This window comes from Talpa occidentalis, unplaced genomic scaffold, assembly GCF_014898055.3.
Source record: "Talpa occidentalis isolate TD23 unplaced genomic scaffold, MPIMG_talOcc4v2.1 talOcc4.14, whole genome shotgun sequence".
Lineage (NCBI taxonomy): Eukaryota > Metazoa > Chordata > Mammalia > Eulipotyphla > Talpidae > Talpa > Talpa occidentalis.
The window spans coordinates 90,329,911-90,352,451 of NW_023601433.1; the positions used below are offsets into that span (position 1 = coordinate 90,329,911).

The following is a 22,541-nucleotide window of genomic DNA, read 5'->3' on the forward strand; positions in this document are numbered from 1 at the left end:
AGAGGGGGCACGGGGGGAGGGGAGCTCCAGAAGGGGCGCGGGGGGAGGGGAGCTCCAGAGGGGGCACTGGGGGGGGAGCTCCAGAAGGGGCGCGGGGGGAGGGGAGCTCCAGAAGGGGCGCGGGGGGGGGGGGAGCTCCAGAGGGGGCACTGGAGAGGGGAGCTCCAGAAGGGGCGCGGGGGGAGGGGAGCTCCAGAGGGGGCGCGGGGGGAGGGGAGCTCCAGAGGGGGCGCGGGGGGAGGGAGCTCCAGAGGGGGCGCGGGGGGAGGGGAGCTCCAGAAGGGGCGCGGGGGGAGGGGAGCTCCAGAGGGGGCGCGGGGGGAGGGGAGCTCCAGAGGGCGTGGGGGAGGGGAGCTCCAGAGGGGCGCGGGGGGGGGGAGGGGAGCTCCAGAGGGGAGCTGCAGAGGGGGCACGGGGGGAGGGGAGCTCCAGAGGGGGTGCGGGGGGAGGGGAGCTCCAGAGGGGGCGCGGGGCCGCGGGGCCGAGGCGCCTGAGGCTGGCTCACCCCGCCGGAGCCCGCCCGCCCGTGGCCTGCCCGCCCCGGGACGGCTCGGGGGACGCGGGCGCACAGAGACCCGAAGGCCGTTTCTGGACGTTTTCTCCCGTCCCTGCGTCAACCCGCTCGCGCGAAGCCGGGCGGTGGTTGTCGGGCGGGCGCCCACCGCGGAGCCCGGCCGCCGCCGAGGGGAGCCCGCCCAGGCCCGCGCGCGGAGTTCAGGGGCGGCGTGGGGAGGCGCGGCCGCGGCGCCTGCGCCCCCCGCGGGCCAGCGCCCCCCGGCTCTGGGGCGCCCCGCACCCCGCACCCCGCCACCTGCGCAGCGGCTCCCGACGGCGGGCTCGCCGCGGAGCCTCCAGGGCGCCTCCCAAGGCCCCGGGCCCGGCCCTGGCCGCCGCGCCCCCGATTCCTCACGGGCGCCCCTCCCCGGCCCCGCGGCCGCCGAGCCCGAGGCCCGAGGCCGTGGGGCGTTCGCGGGGGCGCCCGGGACGGCGGGGGCGGGGCGGGGCGGGGGCGCCGTCGAGGCCCGCGGCCCGCCCGGCCGGTGCGCGCCCCTCACGCGCCCGTCGCCCCGCGCCTGGGCCAACTCGGGGCGCGCTGTCCCGGGCGCGGGCCCCGAAACGGGGAGCAAAGCCGGGAGGGCGGCGGGGCGGGCTGCGGGCGCCTCGCCCCGGCACCCACCCGGAGTCCGCGGGGCGCGGCGGGCCCTTTAAGGCGGGGCGGGGCCCGCGCGCTCATCAGCATAGATCTGCATGCCCCGCCCCCGGCGGCGCGGCGCGGCGGCCGAGCCAGGGCGCGGGCGCGGAGCTGCTGGGCGCGCACCGCCCGCGCCATGGGGCCCCGCGCCGGCCCCGGCCCCGGCGCCCCGGCCCCCCGCGCCGCCCCGGCGCCCGGCCCGCCGCGCCCCCGGGCCCCGCCGCCGCGGCTGCCGCTGCTGCTGCTCGCGCTGGCGGCCCGCGGGGGCTGCGCCGCGCCCGCGCCCGCTCCGGCTCCCGCGCCGCGCGCCGAGGACCTCAGCCTGGGGGCGGTGAGTGCGGGCCGGGCGGGCCGGGCCGGGCCGGGCCGGGGGCGGTGAGTGCGGGCCGGGCGGGCCGGGCCGGGCCGGGGCGGTGGGGGCGGTGAGTGCGGGCCGGGCCGGGCCGGGCCGGGCCGGGGGCGGTGAGTGCGGGCCGGGCGGGCCGGGCGGGCGGGGGGCGGTGAGGGCGGGCCGGGCGGGCCGGGCCGGGGGCGGTGAGGGCGGGCCGGGCGGGCCGGGCCGGGGCGGTGAGGGCGGGCCGGGCGGGCCGGGCGGGCGGGGCCAGGGGGCGGCGGGGGCCGGCGGGGTCTGGGGGCTGCCGGGGCGGCGGGGCGTTCTCCCCCCGGGCGCGCAGCCGAGCCGGCTCCAGACCCGCGGGCCCGAAGGGTCGCCGCGCCCGGCCGGCCCGGGAGGGGCCCCGGCGGGGGGGGGCGCCCCGGGGCTCTCCCGCCGGGAGCGGGTGGGGGGCGCCCCGACGGGGGCGGCCTGCGGAGCGGGGCGCCCGGGAAGCCGGCGATTCTCGCGCTCGCGCCCGTGGGGGTCGGCGCCGGCCCTCGGGTCCCGCGTCCTCCGGGTGCGGCGCCCGCGCCCGCGCCCCCGACGCCTGGGCCGGAGCCAGCCGGGGGGCCGTCGGGTGCACTCGGGGTCACCCGCGGCCCGGGATGCGGCTCGGCCCTGCTGCGGGTCCCGCCTGCGGCTGGGGCTCCCGTCAGACTCAGACCGGGGCGCGCGCCCGCACTGCTGGGGTCTCCGCGCCCGGGTCGCCTGCCCTGGGGCCTCGGGTTTGCGGCGTGCGCCCCACTCCTGCCTGCGGCCCCCAGCCCAGCCGCTGGCCGCAGAGGGCCCGGCTCTGGAGGTCTGTCGGGGCCCTGCACGCCTCAGGCCTGGAGCCCACGCGCCTCCCGTCCCTTCCCGGTTTCCTGGGCCCGCATCCCGGGGCCACCCACCCCACACTCTGGCACGGGCCAGGGACGTGGCTCAAGCCCCTGCCAGACGCCCCCACCTGCTGGGGGGAAGCAGCTGCCTCCAGCCGGGGTGCGGGCGGCCTGGGGGGACAGCGCTTCAGCCTCAGCCGCGAGGTGCAGGCGCTGCTTTCTGGGGCGGACAGGCTCCGCCAGCCCCCGCCCCAGGGCCCCCCCACTCAGGTCTGGGCGGCCACGAGAAGGGCCCCTTTGTGCGCCCCGCTCGGCCAGACAGCGCCAAGTCGATGGCCCTGAGCGGGGGGCGGCCCCGGGGGTCCTCCCAGCCCACGAGCAGCCACCCTAGAACAAAGGGCGGGATTGAGCGCAGAGCCCGGCTCAGGGACTCGGGGGGACAAGGACAAAAGAGCCCGCGCTGTGCCGGGGACCGGCAGGCTGAGCCGCCCTGCTGCCCGCGCTGCCCCACGCACGAGGCGCTCGCCCACGCCCGGAGCCCCGCCTTCTGCACGGGCCTCCCCCTTCCTGCACAGGCCACCGCTGCCTGCTCAGCCCCCGTGCCAGGCCCGCCGGCTGCCCTCGCACCCACACCTGCTGCCCCGCACAGCTCCTGCCACGCGGGCACCGGCTGTGCCCGCAGCCCGGAGCTGCCGGCAGGCTGCTCCCCCCGGTGTGGGGCTGGATGCCCAGGGAGGGCCAACACCAGGCTGGGGGGTGGCCGACTCTGCCGCTACAGTGCCCTCCATTTCCACCCAGAGCCGGGTAGTGTGGGCAGCCGGGCGGCCGGGCAGCCTGGGGCTGGGCGGCGGGGGAAGGAGGACCGGCCGGGGGATGGGACCTCGCCAGGCGCGGCAGCCCCGTGCCCCTCCGGGTCCTCACCCTGGTCCCTGCCAGCGGCTTCGGGTTCCTGCCCCTGGCCCAGCTCCCCGCTGCCCGCAGGGGCCCGCGCGGGCTCAGGACCTCAGACCCGTCCTGGGAATGGCCCAGACCCCAGCCCTGGCCCGCGCCCTGCGAGAGCTGACGGCGAGTGTGAAGGCCCCAGGCCCAGCCCCTTCCCGACCGTTCTCACCCCCAAAGCGCTGGGGTCCCGTCTTGGACAAATGAGCCCTCCCCTGGGCATGCCCTTCTGGGGTGGCCGGACTGCCCGCGGGCAGGTGGGGCGGGTGGCAGGGCCCTGCGGGCCTCCTGGCCTCTGCCCAGGCACCATGGCGGCGACTGGCCCCACCACGCGGGTCCTGCTGCTGCTGCCCCAGTACCTGGTGGCGCCCACCTGGCTGTGCCACGGGGCCATGAGAGGCGGTGGCGGCTGCAGAGCGAGGCTCTGACCTCAACCCACAGCACCCGGCAGGAGGGAGCCCGGGAGGCGGAACGGGGGGCACAGGCGGCCCCAGAGGACTTGGGGTCCCGCAGGGCTTGGACACCCACGGCACAGAGTGCAGCGAGTCTGCCTCCCCGTCAGCGTCAGCGGGGTCGGAGACCTGGGTGCCGCGCCTGGGCACACCTGAGGGCGCCGCCTGCCAGCTGGCACCCCGCACCGCCCGGAGCCCGGCTGTGCGGCTCCCAGGAGGGCCTGGCCCTGCCCTCCTCCCTCCCGGGTCCCCAGCTCCCCTCCCAGAGCTCCCAGCTGGCCCGGCCTCGGGGGTGCCCCCCACCCCCCCAGACAGCACCCCACCCCCCCAGCCCCTCCTTCCCAGTCTAGACCCAGCGCCCCGCGGGACGGCCGCCCCCCACCCCTCTCCTGCCCGGGCCGGGCAGCTGGGGCGCCGGCCGGCCCTGCGTCTGAGGCCCCGCCTGAGACCGACCATGGGGGGCCTGCTGCGGGGAGCCGGGCGCCTGTGCTCCCCGCGGCCTCTGTTCCCGCGCCCTCCCCGGGCCGCGCAGCGGGGGCTCCCCAGGAGCGGGGGCGGGCGCCTGACCCCCGAGAGGCTCCGCGGGCGCCCCGCGCCCCGGCCGCGCCCCGCCTGCCCTGCGCCCCCAGGCCGGTGAGGTCCAGCGAGGGGGGGGGGCGCCCCTCGGAGCCCGTTCTTTCCCGGGGCGCGGGCGTCAAGGCGACGCCGCCCGGAGGAGCAGCCGGATCGCGGCCCCGTCGGCGCGGGGCGGGCGCGCGGGGCGCCACCGGGGCTGTGCGGGCTGGTCCCGGCGCCCCCGCCCCGCCCCCCGCCTTCTGGAAGGTTCCCCGCTGCTGCAACGCCCGCCTCGTTGCCCTGGAGACACTGTCGCCGTGGCGACGGGGGGGGGGCGGGGGCGGGGCGGCCCGGCCGGCTCCCCTGTGGGCTTGGGGGGCGGCTGGGGGCCCGAGCGGCTGCCCACGGGGGGGGGGGGGGGGGGGGGAGTGGGGGGAGCGCGCCCCGAGGCCCGGGCCGCTGCGCTCCTGCCCCCTCGGGGCGGGAAGAGCCGCACCTCGGGCGCCCGCCCCCCTCGCCGCCCTGACACGGGGCCGCTGCGCCCAGGGCCGGGCTGGGGCCGAGGGGAGCGCGCCGGCTGTGCTGCGAGGGCGGCCAAGCCTGTGGGGGTGGCAGGCCAGGACCTGCCGGCTTCCCCCCCTCCCCCGATTCCGAGCCTGGAGGGGTGCAGGGGTGCCCCCGGGCCAGGCAAGGGGAGCGGCACCGCAGGGGGGGGCCCTGTCCAGCGAGTTCGCACAGCCCCGCCGTTCCGGCCTGCAGCTCAAGGCCGGGACACTTGGGCAGCCCCTGGGGTGCTCCTGTGGCGGGGAGCCACCCCCCCCACCCCCCGGCCAGCCGCACACGGCCTCAAGGGGGCTCCTCCTGGGCCAGGGCTCAGCATCCTCCCCTGGAGCCACACGTGGCCTGGGGGCCTCCAGAGGCCTTCCTGGAGGCGGGCGCCGCAGCTGCACCCCCAGTCGGGGCCTCCTCCCGGTTAGGACCGTGCGGGGTGCGGGGTGCGGGCTCTGATGCGCGGGAGGAAAAAACCTCAGAATCAAAACTACGAATTTTGTGCAACAGAGCAAAGCGTGTCGCTGCAAATACACGTGTTGAAAGCTGAGCGCCCCTCCAGGGCCCCCGGGCCCCGCTGGGGACCCCTGGGGGGGGCCGTGTTTGAGTGCTGTGACGGCGCCTCCCGGAGCGAGGGTGCTGGGTGCCGGTGGGCTGGACCCCGCGAAGGCAGAGCCCAGAGTGAGCCGCGGGCCTGTCCTGGCCGGCACCCGCCTCGCCTGCCCACGGAGGCCCCCCAGCGTGACCGCACCCCGATGATGCCCGTCCCTGAGGAGCAGGTGTCCATCCTGTTCTCCAGCCTCATCAGGACCCCCAGACCCGGGGCCTCTTGGGCTGGGGTGGGGGGCAGTAGGGGCTTGAGCGGGGGCGGAACAGAGAACCCGGAACGGGCTCAGTGCTGCCTGGAGGGGCGCCCAGCGAGTTCTCTACGGGGGCATGCCGAGTGTGGGGGGCCGTCCCCGGCCGCGAGGGTCTGAGGCGGGGCTGCGGGGGCTGGGGCTGGGGTATTGCGGGCAGCTCGGCTGAATCAAGCGTTTCTCAACCGCGCACGCACCCGGGGCTGCCAGTGCAGGCGTGATCCGGGAGGGGCGCTGCTGAGGGACCCCACCTCAGAAACTGCCCTGCCACCTGTGGGTGCTCCTGGGCGGGCCCGCAAGCCCCCCAACACCGCATCCCCGGGGCGTTCATGGGCTTGTCTGGTCGCCCGGGATGTGGCTCGAGCGCCCCCTGGTGCTGGAGAACCAGCCTGCAGGTCTCCCCAGCGGCACCCCGCCCGGCCTGCGGGTGCCCAGCGCTGCGGGGAGCAGCGGGCTCAGCTACGGACCCCGCAGGCCAGGAGGGCCCAGAGGGCTCCCGTGGCACAGCGCAGAGGCCGGAGGTGGGAGCTGAAGCCTGTATGTGCAGCTCACGGCGGGATCCCCAAAACTGCAGCCTGTGCGCCTTGCCCTTGGGTCAGATGGACCCCCAGCTGGCAGCTCAAGGCGTCCTGGGCCTGACACTGGCGCCGGCCTGTTAAGAACCTTGGCAGAAGACCAGGGTCTCCTGGGCATCTGCTGCCCCGTGCGGCGGGCGGCTGCGCACCGCACAACTCCCTCCCTCTGGGGCGTGGAGCCGGGGAGGCTCCCCGGAGGGCAGCGGGGCGACCAGGATGGGGGACGGGCCTCTCTACCCGCCCTCACTGTCCCCTCTGCCCGCAGGAGTGGCTGAGCAGGTTCGGCTACCTGCCCCCCGCAGATCCCGGCACTGGGCGGCCGCAGACGCAGGAGGAGCTGGCGCCGGCCATCGCCGCCATGCAGCGCTTCGGAGGCCTGGAGGCCACAGGAGTCCTGGGTCAGTTGTGGGGGAGGCTGGAGGCCAGCACTGAGACCCCCCCCCAGGCCCTGTGCCCCTCCCACCTGCCAATGGACCTCGTGGCGCCCCCCCTCCCCCCGCATCCCCCACCCGGGGTCCGGCTCGGCCTTTTCTCCAGCTGTGCATGGTGCTTCCGGCCCTGCCCCTGGGGCCTGCCCACCAGCAGGGGTCTGGTCCCCCACCAGTGCCAGCAAGTGGCCAGGACCCCACTCGCCGAGAGACCTGAAACGTGGGGTGTGTGGGCGGCCCAGGCGCGCGGCCCACAGGGCCAGGGGTCATGCCAGGGCAGCCAGGAGGGGTCTGGGCGTGTGCCCATCGTGGCCCAGGGCTGGCACTGAGCCTGGTGCCAGCTCTCGGGAGGCTATGGGGGCCATGGGGAGGCGGGCGTGCTAGCCCAGCTCCTGACACACCCACCCTTGCAGACGAGGGCACCCTGGCACTGATGAGAACCCCGCGCTGCTCCCTCCCCGACCTCCCGGTGGCCTCTGCAAGGCAGCGGCGCCAGCCCCCAGCCCCCACCAAGTGGAACAAGAGGAACCTGTCATGGAGGTGGGTGGGGCAGGGCGCCGCCTGGCCTGGCCCTCCCCGGCCAGCAGCCTCCTGGGGCTGCCGAAAGAAACCCCCACACACGGGGCCCCAGGACACGGGGTGGGCCCCCTCTGCAGCCCTCTCTCCCGAGTCCGCTCTGCCCTCCCACACCCTCACAAGGACGCCCCCGGGCGGAGGGTCCACCTACCCAGGCGACCTCCTGGCAGGCCTTACTGCTGTCCACTTGCAGACACCCCCGTCCACGTGAGGCCGCGCCTGAGCTCCCCAGCACCCAGGAGTTTGGGGGAACACTTTGGCTGACCCCAGAGCCTTGCTGCTAGTTCCTGGGCTCGCCACCCAGGCACCGGGCCCCGGCCAGGGGGTGTTAGCAGGGCAGTCAGGCGGCCGCAGGCGCCTGGGGCTGCTGGGAAGGGACTTGGCCGTTGGCCCCCACTTCCATCCACTGTCCTGCCCTTCCCAAGTGACCGCTGGGCTCTCCCAGTCAGGGCTCCAGGCGCCCCTGTGCACCAGAGGGGCTCACTCTGGGGGCAGGGGTGAGGGCACCCTCCGCACGGTGATCACCCGCCGCCCCCAGGGTCCGTTCCTTCCCGCGGGGCTCGGCCCTGGGCCGCGACACGGTGCGGGCGCTGGTGTACTACGCGCTCAAGGTCTGGAGCGACGTTGCCCCGCTGGACTTCCACGAGGTGGCCGGCAGCGCCGCCGACATCCAGGTGGCCTTCTCCAGGGGCGCGCACAACGACCACTACCCCTTCGACGGCCCGGGCGGTGCCCTGGCCCACGCCTTCCTGCCCGGGGACCGCCTGTCCCCCGGGGACGCCCACTTCGACGACGACGAGGCCTGGACCTTCCGCTCTGCGGGTAGGCGGGCCGCGCCCCACGCCCTGGGCCAGCCGGGCCTGCGGCGGTCACTGCGGGGGGTGCGGGAGGCGCCCATCCCGGGAGGGAGCGCAAGGCGGGCCCCGGGAGCCCCATGACAGCCCCGCCCGCCCCCGCTCACGGCTCCTCTTGCCTAGATGCCGGCGGCCCGGACCTGTTCACGGTGGCCGTGCACGTGTTCGGCCACGCCCTGGGGCTGGGCCACGCGGCAGCGCCGGGCTCCATCATGCAGCCCTACTACCGGGGCCCGGCGGGCGACCCGCTGCGCTTCGCGCTGCCCTACGAGGACAGGGTGCGCGTCTGGCAGCTGTATGGTGCGTGTCCCCGCCCTGGCCGGGACCCCAGACTAGGGCCCCGGGGAGCGGCCCGGAGGCCCCTGTGTGTGGAAGGTTTCCGGGGGCTTGGCCTGCTGCCGAGGAGAGGAGAGGCGGGGAGGGGGGACTCCCCGCCCTGCGGCAGTGCCACACCCACTGGTGGGAGGGCCTCCGCCCCCCTCCCCACCGCCACCCTGCCCGGGCACCCAGATGGGCAGCCTGAGCCTGCACAGCCGTCTCGGCCCCCCCACACCGCCACAGTCCGGCAGCAGCCTCTCCCCCGGGCTCACGGCGAGCCGGGCACCCCACTGCGCGGGGCCAGACCTCTGCACCCCACGGAGGCCGCCCTACCGGCCCGGCCCGGGCCCACCAGGCTCGCTTCCCCGCCGATCCCAGGGAGTGAGGGCTCAGTGGGGTGCCCCGCCCGCCCAGGGCTAGAATGGGGGGCTTGCGCACTGGCTCGGCTCGCGAAGCCCCGGAGCCCCCGGGCTGGGGAGGGTGGGAGAGCAGGGCGGGACCCCCGGGACCGGGGCAGGGGGCGGCGGTGGGGGTGGGGGCTGGAGGCTCCTTGTCCCCGCAGGCGTGCGGGAGTCGGTGTCGCCCACGGCTCAGCCGGACGCCCCAGAGCCCGAGGAGCCTCCTCTCCTGCCGGAGCCCCGCGACAATCGGTCCAACGCGCCGTAAGCCGAGCCCCCGCCCGCCTCCTCGCTCTGGGCCCGCAGGCTGGAGCAGCGTTCTCGGGCCGCGCCCCCAGAGACAGACCCCTTCCGAGTCGGGAAGCCCTGCTTCCCCCTCTGTCCCGACGTCTCCTGCTGCGTGGACACCCCGGCGCGCGGGACGAGCCCTGCTCTAGCTCCAGGCCCCGCGGTGGAGAGGGACAGGGCTGGGCTGCCCGCGGCGGGGGGCGGGCCCCGGGGGCTGGGCGGCGCACGGGCACCTGTCTGGGCCCACCTGCGGTGGTGTCCCAGGAGGGAGTGACCAGAGGCCGGCAGGAGCCCCAGGCCCGCAGAGGCCACCCCCCGACCCCCGTGCAGGCCCAGCCGCGGCCTCCGCGCCCCCCGGAGACTCGGGAAAGGCTGCGCTGCCCTCGGCCGCACGCGGCTGCTTCAGGGGGGCGTCTAGCACGCCTCTTAGCTGTCTCCACAGTGTCTGCCCTCGGGCTGGCCCTGGCTTGAGGGAGCGCCCCGGGAGCACCCACCGTGCTGGCCGAGCTCACCGCAGCCCTTCCCGGGCAGATGTGGGGTCTGGGGGCTCTGCTTCTCGGAGAAAACAGCCCCAACCTCCCACCCGCCCCAGGGGCTGCTTCCCTCTTGGGTGCGGGTCCCAGGGCTCCCCACACTGCGCCGCCATGGCTGCGTGCGGGCTGTGGCTGCTGGGCCTTGCTGGGGTCAGCGGAGATGGCCCCCAGCACCTCCGAGGCTCGTGTGCACTCGCCCCTGGCTCGCCGCTGCAGGCTCCAGCCCTGCCGCCCAGGAGGGATCTGGGGCCCCCTCCTGACGCTTGCCCGTTGGGCGGGAGTCCTACGGCCATGAGGCACGGCCCCCCCCAGGTTTACAAAGCCCAGCTCTCCCTGGGCACTCGGGGACAGGCCGGGCAGCTCACCAGGCTCTCTCCGCCCCAGGCCCCAGGGGGACGCGCCCCATAGGTGTGACACGCACTTTGACGCTGTGGCCCAGATCCGCGGGGAGGCCTTCTTCTTCAAAGGTAACCCGCAGGGGGGAGGGGGCGGGAGGGGGGCGGGAGGGGGGCGGGGGGCCCTGCCCCACCCTCGGGCTCTGAGTGCCTCCCTCCCCCGCAGGCATGTACTTCTGGCGGCTGACCCGGGACCGGCACCTGGTGTCGCTGCAGCCGGCGCAGGTGCACCGCTTCTGGCGGGGCCTGCCGCTGCAGCTGGACAGCGTGGACGCCGTGTACGAGCGCGCGGGTGACCACAAGATCGTCTTCTTCAAAGGTGGGTGACCCGGCGCTGGCTGCGTGGCGAGGCTGTGCGGCTCAGGGGCCGGGGAGCGCCGGGCCTGCGGCTGCCGTGAACACCTGCTGTGCGCCCCATGCCAGGGCAGGCCTGGCAGTTACACGGGGGCAGGAGACTGTCCCCGGCCGCGGAGCACACGTGAGCACACATGACTCTGCCCCCACCTGAGCCGCACAGTGCTCGAGGGAGACAGGACCCACCCCGGCCGAGCGCCCCACGCAGGCTCCCCCGTCGGCCCTGCCACCCCAGCCCTGTCACAGCCAGCCCATGCAGTGCAGCTCCGAACGGGGGTGAGTCACCCACATTTAAACTCAGGGAGCTGGGGTCTCCCTGGTGGCGCAGGGGTGACATCTCAGCACCATGAAGCTATTCGCAGCCTCTGCAGGATGAGTTTGATCCCCGGCCAGGGAGCTACCCACAGGGCGCGGCAGACTCTCCTGTCTCCCCGCTGCCCCTCAGCAGTGTGTCTCCGTGGATCCGCCTGTTCTGCTCCCCGCTCTGTCCCCAGGGCGTCCTCTCACCTCCTGCACCTCTGGCCTGCGTAAATAAACCAATCTTTAAAAAATTGAAAACATAAATTCAGGGACCCCCATTAGAACCTCCAGCCCCCGCCTTGGGACGGCCGACCAGCCACCTGGGCTGCCCTGGATCCACACCCCCAGGGGATCCTCAGTGCCTGTGGCCAGTGGCCTGGATGGCTCCTTCCTCATCCCGGAGGGCAGCAGCTCCCGCTGGTCTGTCTGCGACTCCGGGGTGCCCCTGCCTCCCTGTTCATGGGGCCGGCCGGGCCGTGAGCTTCCCTGGCTTCGCCCGTCACCCTCACAGGCATCTCCCCTGCTCCAGTCCCAGCGAGGGTTTTCCCGGTGTTTTAATTTACTTTCAATTGTGGTTAAAAAGGAAATAATCTAGAGCTCATCACCTCAGGGCCACAGCCCACGGCTGAAGCTCACCCCGTGGCTGCCCGGCCCCGCGGCCATCCCAGAGCCTGGCCATCTTCCCCAGCGGACGCTGGCCCCGGCCCTGGCCCCGCCGGGCTCTGATGGGGACCCCAGGGCTGGCGTGGGCGGGGCCACACGGTGTCCCCAGGGGCGCCTGGGGCCGGGTCCAGCCTCTTGGCCCCTGGACAGCTCCCCCTGATGCTGCCCTGAGCATGGGTGCAGCTCCAGGGGTGTGCCTGGAGGTGGGTGCCCGGAGCACAGTCTCGGCTCCTCCCCCTCTGGGGCACCCGTGCCGTGCCCTGCAGGCCGCTGCCTCGTCTGGCCTCGCTGTTTGTCCTGCTGCCGCGAGGCGGCTTCTGCGCGGTTCTGGGCCGCATCCCCTGACGGTGAGGGACGGCGGCATCTCCTGCCTCTGACCCGAGCCAGCCGCATCCGCCCCGGAGACGCTGAGACGGGACAGTGGCTCTCCGGGGCCCCAGGCCGCTGCCCGATGCCGGGGAGGGGCCCTGGGAGTGGGCAGCACGCTGGGGCAGGCTCGCCCGCCCACGCTCTCTCTCCCGCAGGAGACAGGTACTGGGTGTTCAAGGACAACCACGTGGAGGAAGGCCACCCGCGGCCCATCTCCGACTTCGGCCTCCCGCCCGGCGGCATCGACGCAGCCTTCTCCTGGGTCCACAGTGACAAGACTTATTTCTTTAAGGACCAGCTGTACTGGCGTTATGACGAGCGCACGCGGCACATGGACCCCGGCCACCCCGCCCGCAGCCCCCCCTGGAGGGGCGTCCCCAGCACCCTGGACGACGCCATGCGCTGGTCCGACGGTGAGTGCGGGCCCGGGCTCGCCTGCCCTCCCCCCAGCCGCAGGCCCCACGGGTGCCCGCCCCCCCAGGCTACCCGCCCCGCCCCTCCCCGCACCCCAGGCCCCAGCCGTCTGCTGCCCCTCGCCCCTGGGCTCCCACACCCGGAGCGGCCCTCTCCCCGGGGTGTCCCCACAGGGACTCTTGCAGCACCTGGGACAGCCGCACCCAGTGGCTCCTCTTGAACAACCAGGAAGGAACCTGGGGGCCACGTGACCGCCTCAGGCGGCTGCCCCAGAGCACCCCAGGCCTTGGGGCTCGTGGCCCACCAGGCAGCCCCCGAGGCTGGGCGTGACCCTCAGGCAGGAGCTTGGTGCTCCCGTCCTGCTGCCCAGCCCCAGCCCAGCGGCCCCCGCCCCGCGCTCAGCCGCCCGCCTCCCCCAGGTGCCTCCTATTTCTTCCGGGGAAAGGAGTACTGGAAGCTGCTGGACGGGGAGCCGGAGGTGGCGCCCGGATACCCGCAGCCCGCCGCCCGGGACTGGCTGGTATGCGCAGACCCCCAGCCCACCCCCGAGGGCTCGGCCGTGCCCGGGGAGGCTGGGGCTCAGGCGCAGCCAGGCCAGCGAGGGCACAGCCGCTCCGAGGACGCCTACGAGGTCTGCTCCTGCACCTCCCGCGGCCCCCCGGCCCCCCTGCTGGACGCTGTGGTGCTGCTGCTGCCGCCAGGCCTGCTGTGGACAGCAGCCCGGGCCCCGGTGCCCTGACGCTGGGGTTGGCTGCCTGGCATGGCCTGGGCCACAGCGGGGAAGGACAAGGATGCGGGGCGAGGGCGCCCCAGCTGTTCTGTCTCCTGGTCCGGCTGTGAGCTGGGAGACTGCTGGGCAGGGCGGGGTCTGGAGCACTCAGGACGGGACTGATGAGCTGAGCGCGCCCACCGGCCTCCCCGCCCGGCAGGACAGCCTGGACGCAGATACCGCCTCTGTCCGCTGCCCGCCCTGGGGCCTTGGTGCCCGTCCAGCTCCCGTCGGGGGGTCTTTGGGGCCCCCACGCTGCTGCCCCACTCGCAGACCAGCCCGAGGGGCTTCAGCCCAGCCCCCCCACCCCGCACCCCTGTCTCAGACGGACCCCACTTGTCCTCTCCCTGTTCTGAGAGCTCGGCGCAGCCGCGGCCGGGTCACCAGCCCTGACTCCGAGGTCTCCCAGCAGGCCGGGCGGGGGGCCCTCCTCCCCGTGGCTCCGTGCCGCGGGCCAGGCCTCCCGCCCCGCACACCCCCAGCGCTGGGCAGGGCGCCTCCCTGAGGAGGGGGCCGCTCAGGCTGCCGGACCCGACCCATGACGAGTTGCCTCCGCTCCGGGCCGAGCCACGGCCGCGCCCAGAGGGCCCCACAGGGGGTGCAGAGGCGGCGGCTGCCCCCGCGTCCTGCCTGGGCCGCCCTTTGCTCAGCGGCCCCCTCTGCTTGTCCACCGCCCTGGCGGCGTCTCCCTGAGGTGTGTGGACGTGGGGCCCCTCGCGGGTCACCCAGGCCGACCCCGGGATGAAAAGCGGCCGCCCCTTCCCGCGCCCATCTGCCTGCTGGTGCCCGAGCAGCAGGGAGCCAGCTGGACGCGGCCTCCAGGCCAGGCTCTCCGGGGGGCCTCAGGCCCGGTCAGGCCAACTCGCTTCCAGCGCCCCCGCGGCCGCCCCCCGTCCCGCTCAGGTCTCAGGTCGCGGGTGTGGCAGCGAGTCCTGAGGGACGCGGCCGGCCCCCACCTGCGGCCACGCCCGCCCGGGGCAGCCTCCACGCTTCCTCCCCGGCGCCCCCGCCGCGGCTCTGCTGTGCCGCCCACCCACGCTCCTGCCCGCACGCCCTGCCCGCTGCTGCCCCCCCAGGCCTGCGAGGGCAGCCCCGGGCCGCAGGCCGCGTCCTCACGCCAGCCCCATCTCTCTGGGGAGGGCGGGGCCGGGTGGCGCCATTGGAACAGCTGGAAATTCATGTGAAATTCTTCACTTTCTCAGCGTCTGTTTTCGTTCTGACATGCTGGGGGGCAGCTGTGCCCCCCACCACAGGGGCCCCCAGGAGGTGGCGGCGGGCGAGTCCCGGCCTCGGTGAGCCCAGCTGCGTGCTGACCACCACGTGACCGGCCGTGAGCGTGGACGCCTGGCCCCGCCTTGCGGATGGGGAAACTGGGGCACGGCCCTTCCGGTGTCTGAGACCAGCCAGACCTGAGTCTCAGGGGCGGGGCCCCTCTCTGGTGGGTGCAGGCCCGCAGCCGCACAGCTGCTCCTCCAGGGCCCACAGCCCCTCCTCACCCCTGCCTGCCCCTCGGGGCCCTACTGGCTCTGGCCTCCCAGCAACCCAGAACGTGCCCACCAGCCCAGCCTGAGTGTCCTGTGGCCCCCGTGCTGGCCTGTAGGGTGATGTGGAAAGCTCCCTGAGACCAGGGCCCTCTGGGCTCAACGCCCCCCTCACCCCTGGAGCCCGGCCCCTATGGCCTTGGTGTGCAGACCAGCCCTTCCCACCCAGCTCGGCCCCTCGCCCAGCCCCCTCCACATACCCAGCAGCTCCTGCCTCAGGACCTTTGCACAGTCCAGTGGGTCTCCTTGGAGCAACGCCTCTGCCCCCTGCCAAAGTGGCAAACGGCACCACCCCCTGACACCCCAGCCCCCCAACACCCCGCCCTTGACACCCCAGTCCCCTGACACCCAGCTCCCCCCACGCCCCAGCCCCCCGACGCCCTGCCCACCCGCTCCACCAGCCTGGACTCTGCGCCCAGGCCGCCTCACCCAGCCTTCAGCTGCCCCTTTCCCGGCCTGCTTCCATGTTGGTTTATTCAGGTTGGTGGCTCCAGCCCCCGATTTTTTATGGCAAGTCGCGTGTGTGAGTTCTAGGTGTACCCCAGCCCCCTGCTCCCCCGCATCTGGCCTGGAGGGCCAAGGGGACGGGTGGGGGGACGGAGAACGGGCCGCAGGGTCTGAACCCCGAGAGCGTCCAGGCGGCCAGCGTGTCCCGGAGGGTGGAGCAGGGAGGAGGTGCACGGAGGTGGTGCGGGCGCCTGTGGAGGCTTCGCCGTGAGGTCAGGGGCAGTGGGGAGCTGCGGGCGGGAATGAAGAGGCGTGGGGTGCCTGGTCTGAGTCACGCGGGCGTGGGGCTGCCGCGGCCCGTGACCTGCTGACGCGAGCGGCGTGGCCGGCCCGTGCAGTCACAGCCGCAGCTCGGCGCAGGCGCTGGCCCTGGGGCCAGGCTCCCGTGACACTCACCACGTGGGGGCCCTCGGAGGACATGGGGCGCTCCCGGCCCAGCTTCAGCCCCCAGCAGCAGGACGACTGACCCCCGAAGCCCAGAGCTGGGAAGCGGCCAGCAGCCGGCTCCGGGGAGGGACCCCATGGACGGGCGAAACAGCTCCCAGGCAGCACCTGGCCTGGGGCGGGCAGACGCCCTCTGACCCCCCACCCCCAGGATGTGGGGTGTGGCCGCCTGGAGGCCCCCGAGTCTGCAGGCTGGGATGTGCCTCTGCACACCTGCTCCCTTAGCCCCGCCTGCCCCCGCCCTGCAGACCGGGCCTCTGCGAGGTGAGCCAGAGCCACCTGGACCCCAGCGTCTGCTTCTGCCCTAGAGGGCCGTCCTGCTGTGCCCCCACACGCTGCCCCTGGAGGCCCGGATGCCCCTGAGGCCCAGCTTTGTGGCTCAGCCAGGGGAGGCCCAGCTAGGCACCCCCCCAGGCCCCTCCGCAGGGGCAGCCCCGACTCCCCGGCCAGTGTCTGGGGAAGGAGGCACCGTCCAGGGCCTCCACGCCGACTGCTCGCAGGCCGGGCTGGACCAGGTTCTGAAGGCCCTTTCCTGCTGGCCCGTGCAGGGGCGATTACCTGACGAGCCGTGCGGAGGGCGCCCCAGAGGGCTGTGGCCGAGGCATGTTCTGGAGGGGCAGAGAGCAGGGCCGGGCCTGCGCAGGTGGCGGTGCCAAGGCCAGGGGCGGGCATGGAGGACCCAGAGCCCCTCGGGGACAGGGAGACTCCGCAACCCCAGGCGCTGCTCCGACCATGTCCGTGGGCTCGTGCAGACGGGAGGGCGCGGTCCCGGGGCAGCGTGGCCTCCAGAGGAGAGGGCGCAGTCGCAGGACACAGCACGGACTAGGGGCGCAGACACAGCCAAGGCCAGGGCGCCCAGAGCCGGGCAGGGGCGGGAGCGCCCAGACACCTCCGGAGCGACATGGCGACCGCCTCTGGCCGGCAGCCCCACGCTCGCTGGCTGTCCTGGCCGCCGGGAAAGGGCTCCAGAAGGTCAGCTGGCGGCTCCGGCCCCATGAGTCGGGGGTGTGGGCTCACGGCCGCCGCCTGACGCGGGTCAGCGGTGCTGGGCAGCTGGAGTGCAGCCCCTCGCGGCCCAGCCGCCCGGCCCCCAGCCCGCCTCGAGGGCACTGCCCCCCAGGAAGCCCCGCCTGAGCTGCCAGCTGTCCCCGCCGTCGGCACACTGCTCAGCCGAGGGAGCGTCCCTCGGGCGACTTCCAGGGGGCAAATGAAAGGGGGCGATGTCTCCCCAGAAAGTGCGCGCAGCCCTCGCAGCCGCCCCCGCCTCTGGGCTGGGCCCTGGGGCCCACTGGCCTCCGCGCCCCGCCGGCCCCGCCCCGCTGCGGTCTGTCCCCCGCTCTGGGAGGAAGCCCGCGGGCCGGACGCGGCCCAGCATCCCGCCGGACTCTGAGCTGAGCCAGACCCCGGTCGGCCTGCAGGGCCGGCTTCCCGCCGGGGAGTCCAGGTCAGACGCCCCCGAGAGGGAGGCGCAGGCCCTGCCCTCCCAGCCGCGCCCAAAGGCCCCCTGGGTGACACCACCCCACGTGTGACCCCGGGGAGCGGCTGGGCGGCCACAGCAGCGCCCCCTTCCATCGGGGGCCCCTGCCCTTGGGTGCCCACGGACCCGTTGTTGGCTGGAGGTGGCTCCTGCTCGCCCGGGCACCCGGGGGACAAGCCTCAGGCAGAGGAGCTTGCTCGGCCCCCACCCCGGGGGCTCTGCCGTGGGCGCCCGTGCAGTGGGTGGTCCCCAGCCCGGAGCTGGGCAGGCGCCGGAGACGGCCCCGGGGCTGCCCCGGGCTCCTGCACCCGCCTGCCGTGAACTGGCCGCTGTCCTGGCGAGCGAGCCGCGTGCGCCTGCGGGTCCTCAACCCTCCCCGGGGTGCCCCGCTCCCGCCCTGCTGCCTTGGTCTAGGCGGGCGCCGGACCCCATCTCCAAGCCTGTCCGCGGCCGAGACCTGCTCGCCTGCGGGTGTGCGCGGGACTGGCCGGCAGAGACCAGGCTGTCCTGGGAGAAGGCCGGGCCCCTCCCCCCCTCCTCGGGGGCTGGACGGCAGGTGTCGCGGTCGGAGCCGCAGCACGACGTGCAGTGGCGGGGGAGGCCCCGTGAGGGCGGCGGAGCGGGATGCCCGGTGGCCCTGGTGTCCGAGCAGCCCCGGAGGCCCCGCTTCACGCCTCGAACAAACGGCTTAGGCCGCTGTCGCCAGGTTCCCGGGGTCTCGAGCCGGACCAGGTGCCAGCCCGGATGGAGGGGGCTTCCCCAGCTGCCCCCCTGGCAGCCCAGAGAGAGCCACCACCCCCGGGGCTTGGTGTTTCTCCCCAGAGCTCTGCCAGAAGACCAGGAGCCGCCTGACAAGGGCCGTTCCAACACCCTTAGCCGCGCAGGGGACGCACCGGGCCCCCGACCGGGGCTCGGCCCCTTCCTGGGTGAGGGAGGTCACCTGCAGGGCGGCTCGCGTCAGCAGGAAGGTGTGTGAGGAGAGCCGCCCGGGTCGCAGAGGCCCCCCGCCCGCGCCCTCAGCCGGCCTGGGTCTGGAGCCCACCCGGCGGGCGCCTGCACCCACACGGCACGGGCAGCGCGCAGGCCCCCGGCCGGGACCGGGCAGGGGCGAGGGCAGGACCAGGAAGGGGGGGAGGGCAGTCCAGGGCTGCTGGTGGCTGGGAGGGGTGGGAGGGCGGGGGGCGCCCCGCGGAAACAGCCGGGGGCGCTAGAGCGAGAGCAGGCGTGCCAGGTCCGCAAGCAGGGCCTGGTTCTCGAACTGGGGCAGCTGAGGGCGCCGGGCTCCTGGTGGCCCATCGCCGGGCAGCCACCGCCGCTGTGCCAGGCTGAGTCACCCACGGGCAGGGCCATCCACCGCGGCTTCTGCAGAACCAGTCTGGCCGGCTGCAGGCTCGGGGCCAGCGTGGGCCTCGCACAGCAGCTGCTCCAGCTCAGGGGCTGGGGCCTTCAGGATGGAGGCGGGACCTAGCCCTGCCCCCTCCTGCTCCCAGGCTGGGGGGCTCTCCTCCGCCTGGACTGGAGGGGCTGCCAGGCGGCCTCCCAGGCCCGCAGCGCCGGCACCTGCACCTGTTCTCCTTGGGCTGGCGGGGCCCAGAGCTGGTCCTGGCAACAGCCTCCTGCTTCTCCTTCCACCCTCCTGGGTTCGGGGGGGGCGCCCGGCATGCGGGCAGCTCTGCAGGGCGGGCAGCGCGGTTGGCGCGGTGGCCAGTCGTGCCGGCACCCCTTGCCCCAGGCGTTCTCACCACGCAGAGGAGCAGCCGCCACCGCGGGCCCGTCCCCGGGGAGGGCCGGTCTGGACGGCCCCCGGGGAGGCAGACACCGCCTGGCCTTTCCGCCCGACCCCTCCCGGCCCGCGGGCAGCCAGCTCCTCTCCCGGACATGGACGTCACAGGTCACACCGCGCGTTTCAGGGCACCGTCCATGGGTGCTGACTGCCCGCCCCGCCCCGGCCCCTGCCCCAGCACAGGACCTACAGGGCTCTGTCGCCCACACCGCGGGCAGCCTTTCGGGGCCCCCCACGCTGAGGTCAGAGGGCAGCAGTGTGCACTGGCCTTCATGGCCGCGGACCAGCACAGCAGTGAACGATGAGGCCGTCTCAGGGTTGAGAGACCCCGCAGGGTGCTCAGGGATTCGGCTGAAGAAATGACAGACACACACGCTTCAAGAGAGAGTAAATCTGAGTGCGATTGTATTTGAGTCAGTCGCCAGTGTACACGTCTCCAAAAGCACAGAGCAGGGAACGGATTTAGCTTATCGCTGAGTGATTTACCTCATTCCTAAGCGGACAGACCATTAGTTCTGTTTTTAAACTATAGGATCGCATTTTTTTGTTTTACTGACTACTTTTTTCACTAAACCATATTTTAATTATTACAGGGTTTAGTAACGTTTCATGGGAGTCAGCCTTGTGTTAAGGATTTCATATGATTTTTTAATTAACAGCAAATGACCTTTATAGAAGAAAGAAGGAAGTTTAGAAAGACAATAAAGGGATAAAGTTCGTAGTTCTAGAAAGACGGGATAAGGTTTTTTAGCTCCTGGTGGTCGTCATCCTTTGATAGGCTTCTGTCTTATCTGTCTTCAGGGAACTTTGCTGTACTCCCCTGCCTCAGGGAGTTTGCTGTTCTCCCCCTGCGCGCTGGTTCCTTGCCCAGCCGGACCGAGGGACCTTGGCGAGAGCCATTAGCCCTAAAGGTCACTGCAGGGGGAGGTGCAGCACTTCATGGCTCTGGCCCGCTAGAAACTGGGCATCAGCATGGCCTTGGGGTGCCTTTGTGTGGCTGCGGGGTGCTGGGCCCCAAAGTGAGTTCACACTCAGGGTCCTAGACTGGGGCCTGGCCGGGCGGCGGGCGGAGCCTCCTGTCACGCCCCAAGCTTCCTGGCGCGGGCAGGGGTTCCCACCACCCTCCCGAGGGGCCGGGGCCAAAGGCGTCCTTTTGTTTGAACTAAAACTGCAGCTCCAGCCCTGGGGCCAAGGACAAAGCCCTCCCGAAAGGGCTGGCGGCTCTGGGCGGCCTCTCCGGGGCCGTGCTGGCCTGGGTGGGAGGCTGAGCGGCCAGGTAGCCTGGCCCCCAGGAAGGGGCGTCCCACTTTCTGGTAACCCTCTCCTTTCCCAGGAAGACAACACCCCCCAGTTGGGGGTAGGTGGGCCTCCCTCCAGTCCCTGCCCACCCACACCCGGGGAACCCTCTCCCCACACAGCCAGATCTAGGGGGGACCCGGGGGCCCCAGGGGCCCCAGCGCCTGCTGTGTCCAGGGCCCCTAGGAGGACAACCCAGGCCTGTCGTGCAGGCCGCAGCAGCACTGCCCGCCGCCCAAGGGGTGACCGCCACATGTCAGGCCCCCACAGCCTCTGCTGGGACCAGCACGTGGCAAACCCCCCAAAAGTGGCCGACGGATAGGCCAGTGAGGCTGGGGTCAATAAAACTGTATTTGCTGAGACAGGCAGGTGCATCCAGAACCCCTGAAGAATCACGACTCCACGAAAACCACCGTCCTGGCTGCAAACCAGTCAGGGGGCTCTGCAGACAGAGCTCCAGAGGCGGGCTTGGTGGCCAAAGGCCCGGGAAAGGCACCCCACACCCTGCACCCCCCACACAGATGCAAATGGAGCCACAGGGAGAACCACTTCGCACCCACTGGGAGGGCTATTTTTAAAAAAGCAGAAAATAACAACTGCTGGGATGGCGCTCCTGAGGGGGAAGAGCCCAGACTGCGCACGCACGCACGGGACCCGCTTCCGGGCACACTCCCAAGGGGAGCTGCACCCACACTCGGGAGATGGGGGAGGGGCCCCCGGTGGTGTCCACACCGCACCAGGCACATCCAGCCCGGGGGCGCCCCGTGGGCTCCGTGGGGCCCCGCCCACGCCAGCCCTGGGGTCCCCATCAGAGCCCTGCAGGGCCGGGGCCGGGGCCCGTGTCCGCTGGGGAAGATGGACGCATCCGGGGTGAGCTTCGGCCGTGGGCCGTGGCCCTGGGGAGGGGAGGTCCAGGCCGTGTGCATTTTCCACAGTTCCGAAGAAAGCAGAAGACCGGCTCGCCCTCCCCCGGCCTGGTCTGCAGTTGACCGTGGGGGAAGGCTCTGGGTGCGCGGGGCTCTCCAGGTGAACTAGGAACCCGCCACCGCCCGGGCCAGAGGAGCTCCCTGAGGGAGAAAAGACTCGCTGAGGCTAAGCCGCTCGCCGCGGGGAAGGGACGTTTATCCCTCAGGGCCGGTCCTCAGAGCTCTGCTGAGAAGCAGCCCCAGACTCCACCCGAGCCGCCCTGGCCTCCCAGGGGCCGCGCGGGCCAGTGAACCCTATTTGTGGGCGGTAAGCTTCAGCCTTTTTTTTTTTTTTTAATAGAGGCATGTTTTTTATTTATTTATTTGTTTGTTTTTGTTATACATGCACTGGGTACAGTCAGAAGCACGGGAGGGTGAGAGAATTCACCAGAGCCAGAGCGGGGAGCAGAACAGCCCTCTCTCCGCAAACCTGCTCTTTCTGGGCAGCTCTTCCTGCCCGCGTGTGTCTGTGCAAGTCTCTTTCACTCTTTTGTCCGTTTCTCTAACAAACCTGCTCTTTCAATATAACCAACGTCTCTGCCTCCTGGAGAAACTCGCCGGGAGAGTCGCCGCGCGCTGCCGAAACAGGATCTCTGGGGAGGCCTTTCCCAGCGTGAACCCCAGGACCCCACACTAACTCCACAAAAACCTCGACATGCCTGCCCCAGTGCCTGCCGAGCGCTGCGGGGCCAGGCGTGTCCAGAGAAGGCTCTCCGAGGCCATAGCTGCAGTGACTAGCGCACCCCAGGGCAAGGTGCCCGCGCCATGGCCACTCCCGGAGCCACCCCGGGCCTTGCCGAGGGCCCTCCAGGCACTCCTGGGCTGTGGCTTCAGCGCAGCCCCTGACTCCTGGGGCCTCCCTCCGCTCCCCTGTAAAGTGGGGCCCAAGCCCCTCGCGGGTCCCTGCGCGGAACAGGGGCCAGGCCCGGGCAGGCGCTGGCCGCGGGCACCCCACCAGCCCGGGCACACTGGGCCGGGCACGCCCGCCCCGCCGCCGGCTCCTCTGCCCTCCGCGGCGCCCGGCCTGTCGGGCCCCGACTCCCTCCAAGCCGAGGCGGCTCGGGGAGAGCCCAGCGCGAGGCCGCGGGCTGTGCCCCGGGTTCGGACGACAGCTGGGTCCCCCCCACCGCACGGCTGGGGCGCGGCCTGGGACGCAGCGTCGTCTTCCCAAGGTTCTCCCTGCCCTGCGGGGCGCGGGCCGTGTGCAGGGGCCACCCGGCGGGGGGGGGGGGGGGGGGGGGGCCGCTGGCCGGCCGGCCCGCTCTCCCGCCGGCCGCCCTGGCCCCCCGCCCTCTCCCGCCGGCCCCGCCCTCTCCCGCCGGCCCCGCCCTCTCCCGCCGGCCCCGCCCACCGCGCCGATCCCGCCCCCTTCCCGCCCGGCCCCGCCCCGCCGCCCCCGAGGCGCGGCGTACGCCAGGCCCCGCCCCCGCCGCCCGCGCCGCCAGGCCCCGCCCGCGCCGCCAGGCCCCGCCCCCGCCGCCGCGCCGCAGCCCCGCCCCGCGCGCGCTGCGCCTGCGCGGGCGTCTGGGCTGCGGGGCCGCGGGCCGCGGCTCTTT

At 73.7% G+C, this 22,541-nt stretch overlaps 1 protein-coding gene across 5 annotated transcripts; it reads left to right on the forward strand.

The window, feature by feature from the left end:
* Positions 1-1,487: 1,487 nt before the first annotated feature.
* MMP17 (matrix metallopeptidase 17) lies at positions 1,488-13,470 on the forward strand. Of its 5 annotated transcripts, none has more exons than XM_037509875.2 (10): positions 1,488-1,523; positions 6,579-6,711; positions 7,155-7,281; positions 7,856-8,139; positions 8,295-8,471; positions 9,052-9,151; positions 10,093-10,175; positions 10,270-10,422; positions 11,945-12,202; positions 12,623-13,470. In XM_037509875.2, the coding sequence occupies exons 2-10, from the start codon at positions 6,672-6,674 to the stop codon at positions 12,940-12,942; spliced, it is 1,542 nt and encodes a 513-aa protein (XP_037365772.2). In that variant the 5' UTR covers positions 1,488-1,523; positions 6,579-6,671; the 3' UTR covers positions 12,943-13,470. The 5 variants fall into 5 exon arrangements, with proteins under 5 accessions (XP_037365772.2, XP_054551409.1, XP_054551410.1 ...); XM_054695434.1 differs by lacking the exon at positions 1,488-1,523 and adding an exon at positions 4,934-5,660; XM_054695435.1 differs by lacking the exon at positions 1,488-1,523 and adding an exon at positions 4,934-5,304.
* Positions 13,471-22,541: the final 9,071 nt, after the last annotated feature.

Coding starts and splice junctions, on each gene's coding strand:
- MMP17 (XM_054695434.1), top strand. CDS start 5,340: ATGCGCGGGAGGAAAAAACCTCAGAATCAAAACTACGAATTTTGTGCA. Junction 7,282..7,855: donor AAGAGGAACCTGTCATGGAG/GTGGGTGGGGCA, acceptor CGCCGCCCCCAG/GGTCCGTTCCTTCCCGCGGG. Junction 10,176..10,269: donor GGAGGCCTTCTTCTTCAAAG/GTAACCCGCAGG, acceptor CCTCCCCCGCAG/GCATGTACTTCTGGCGGCTG.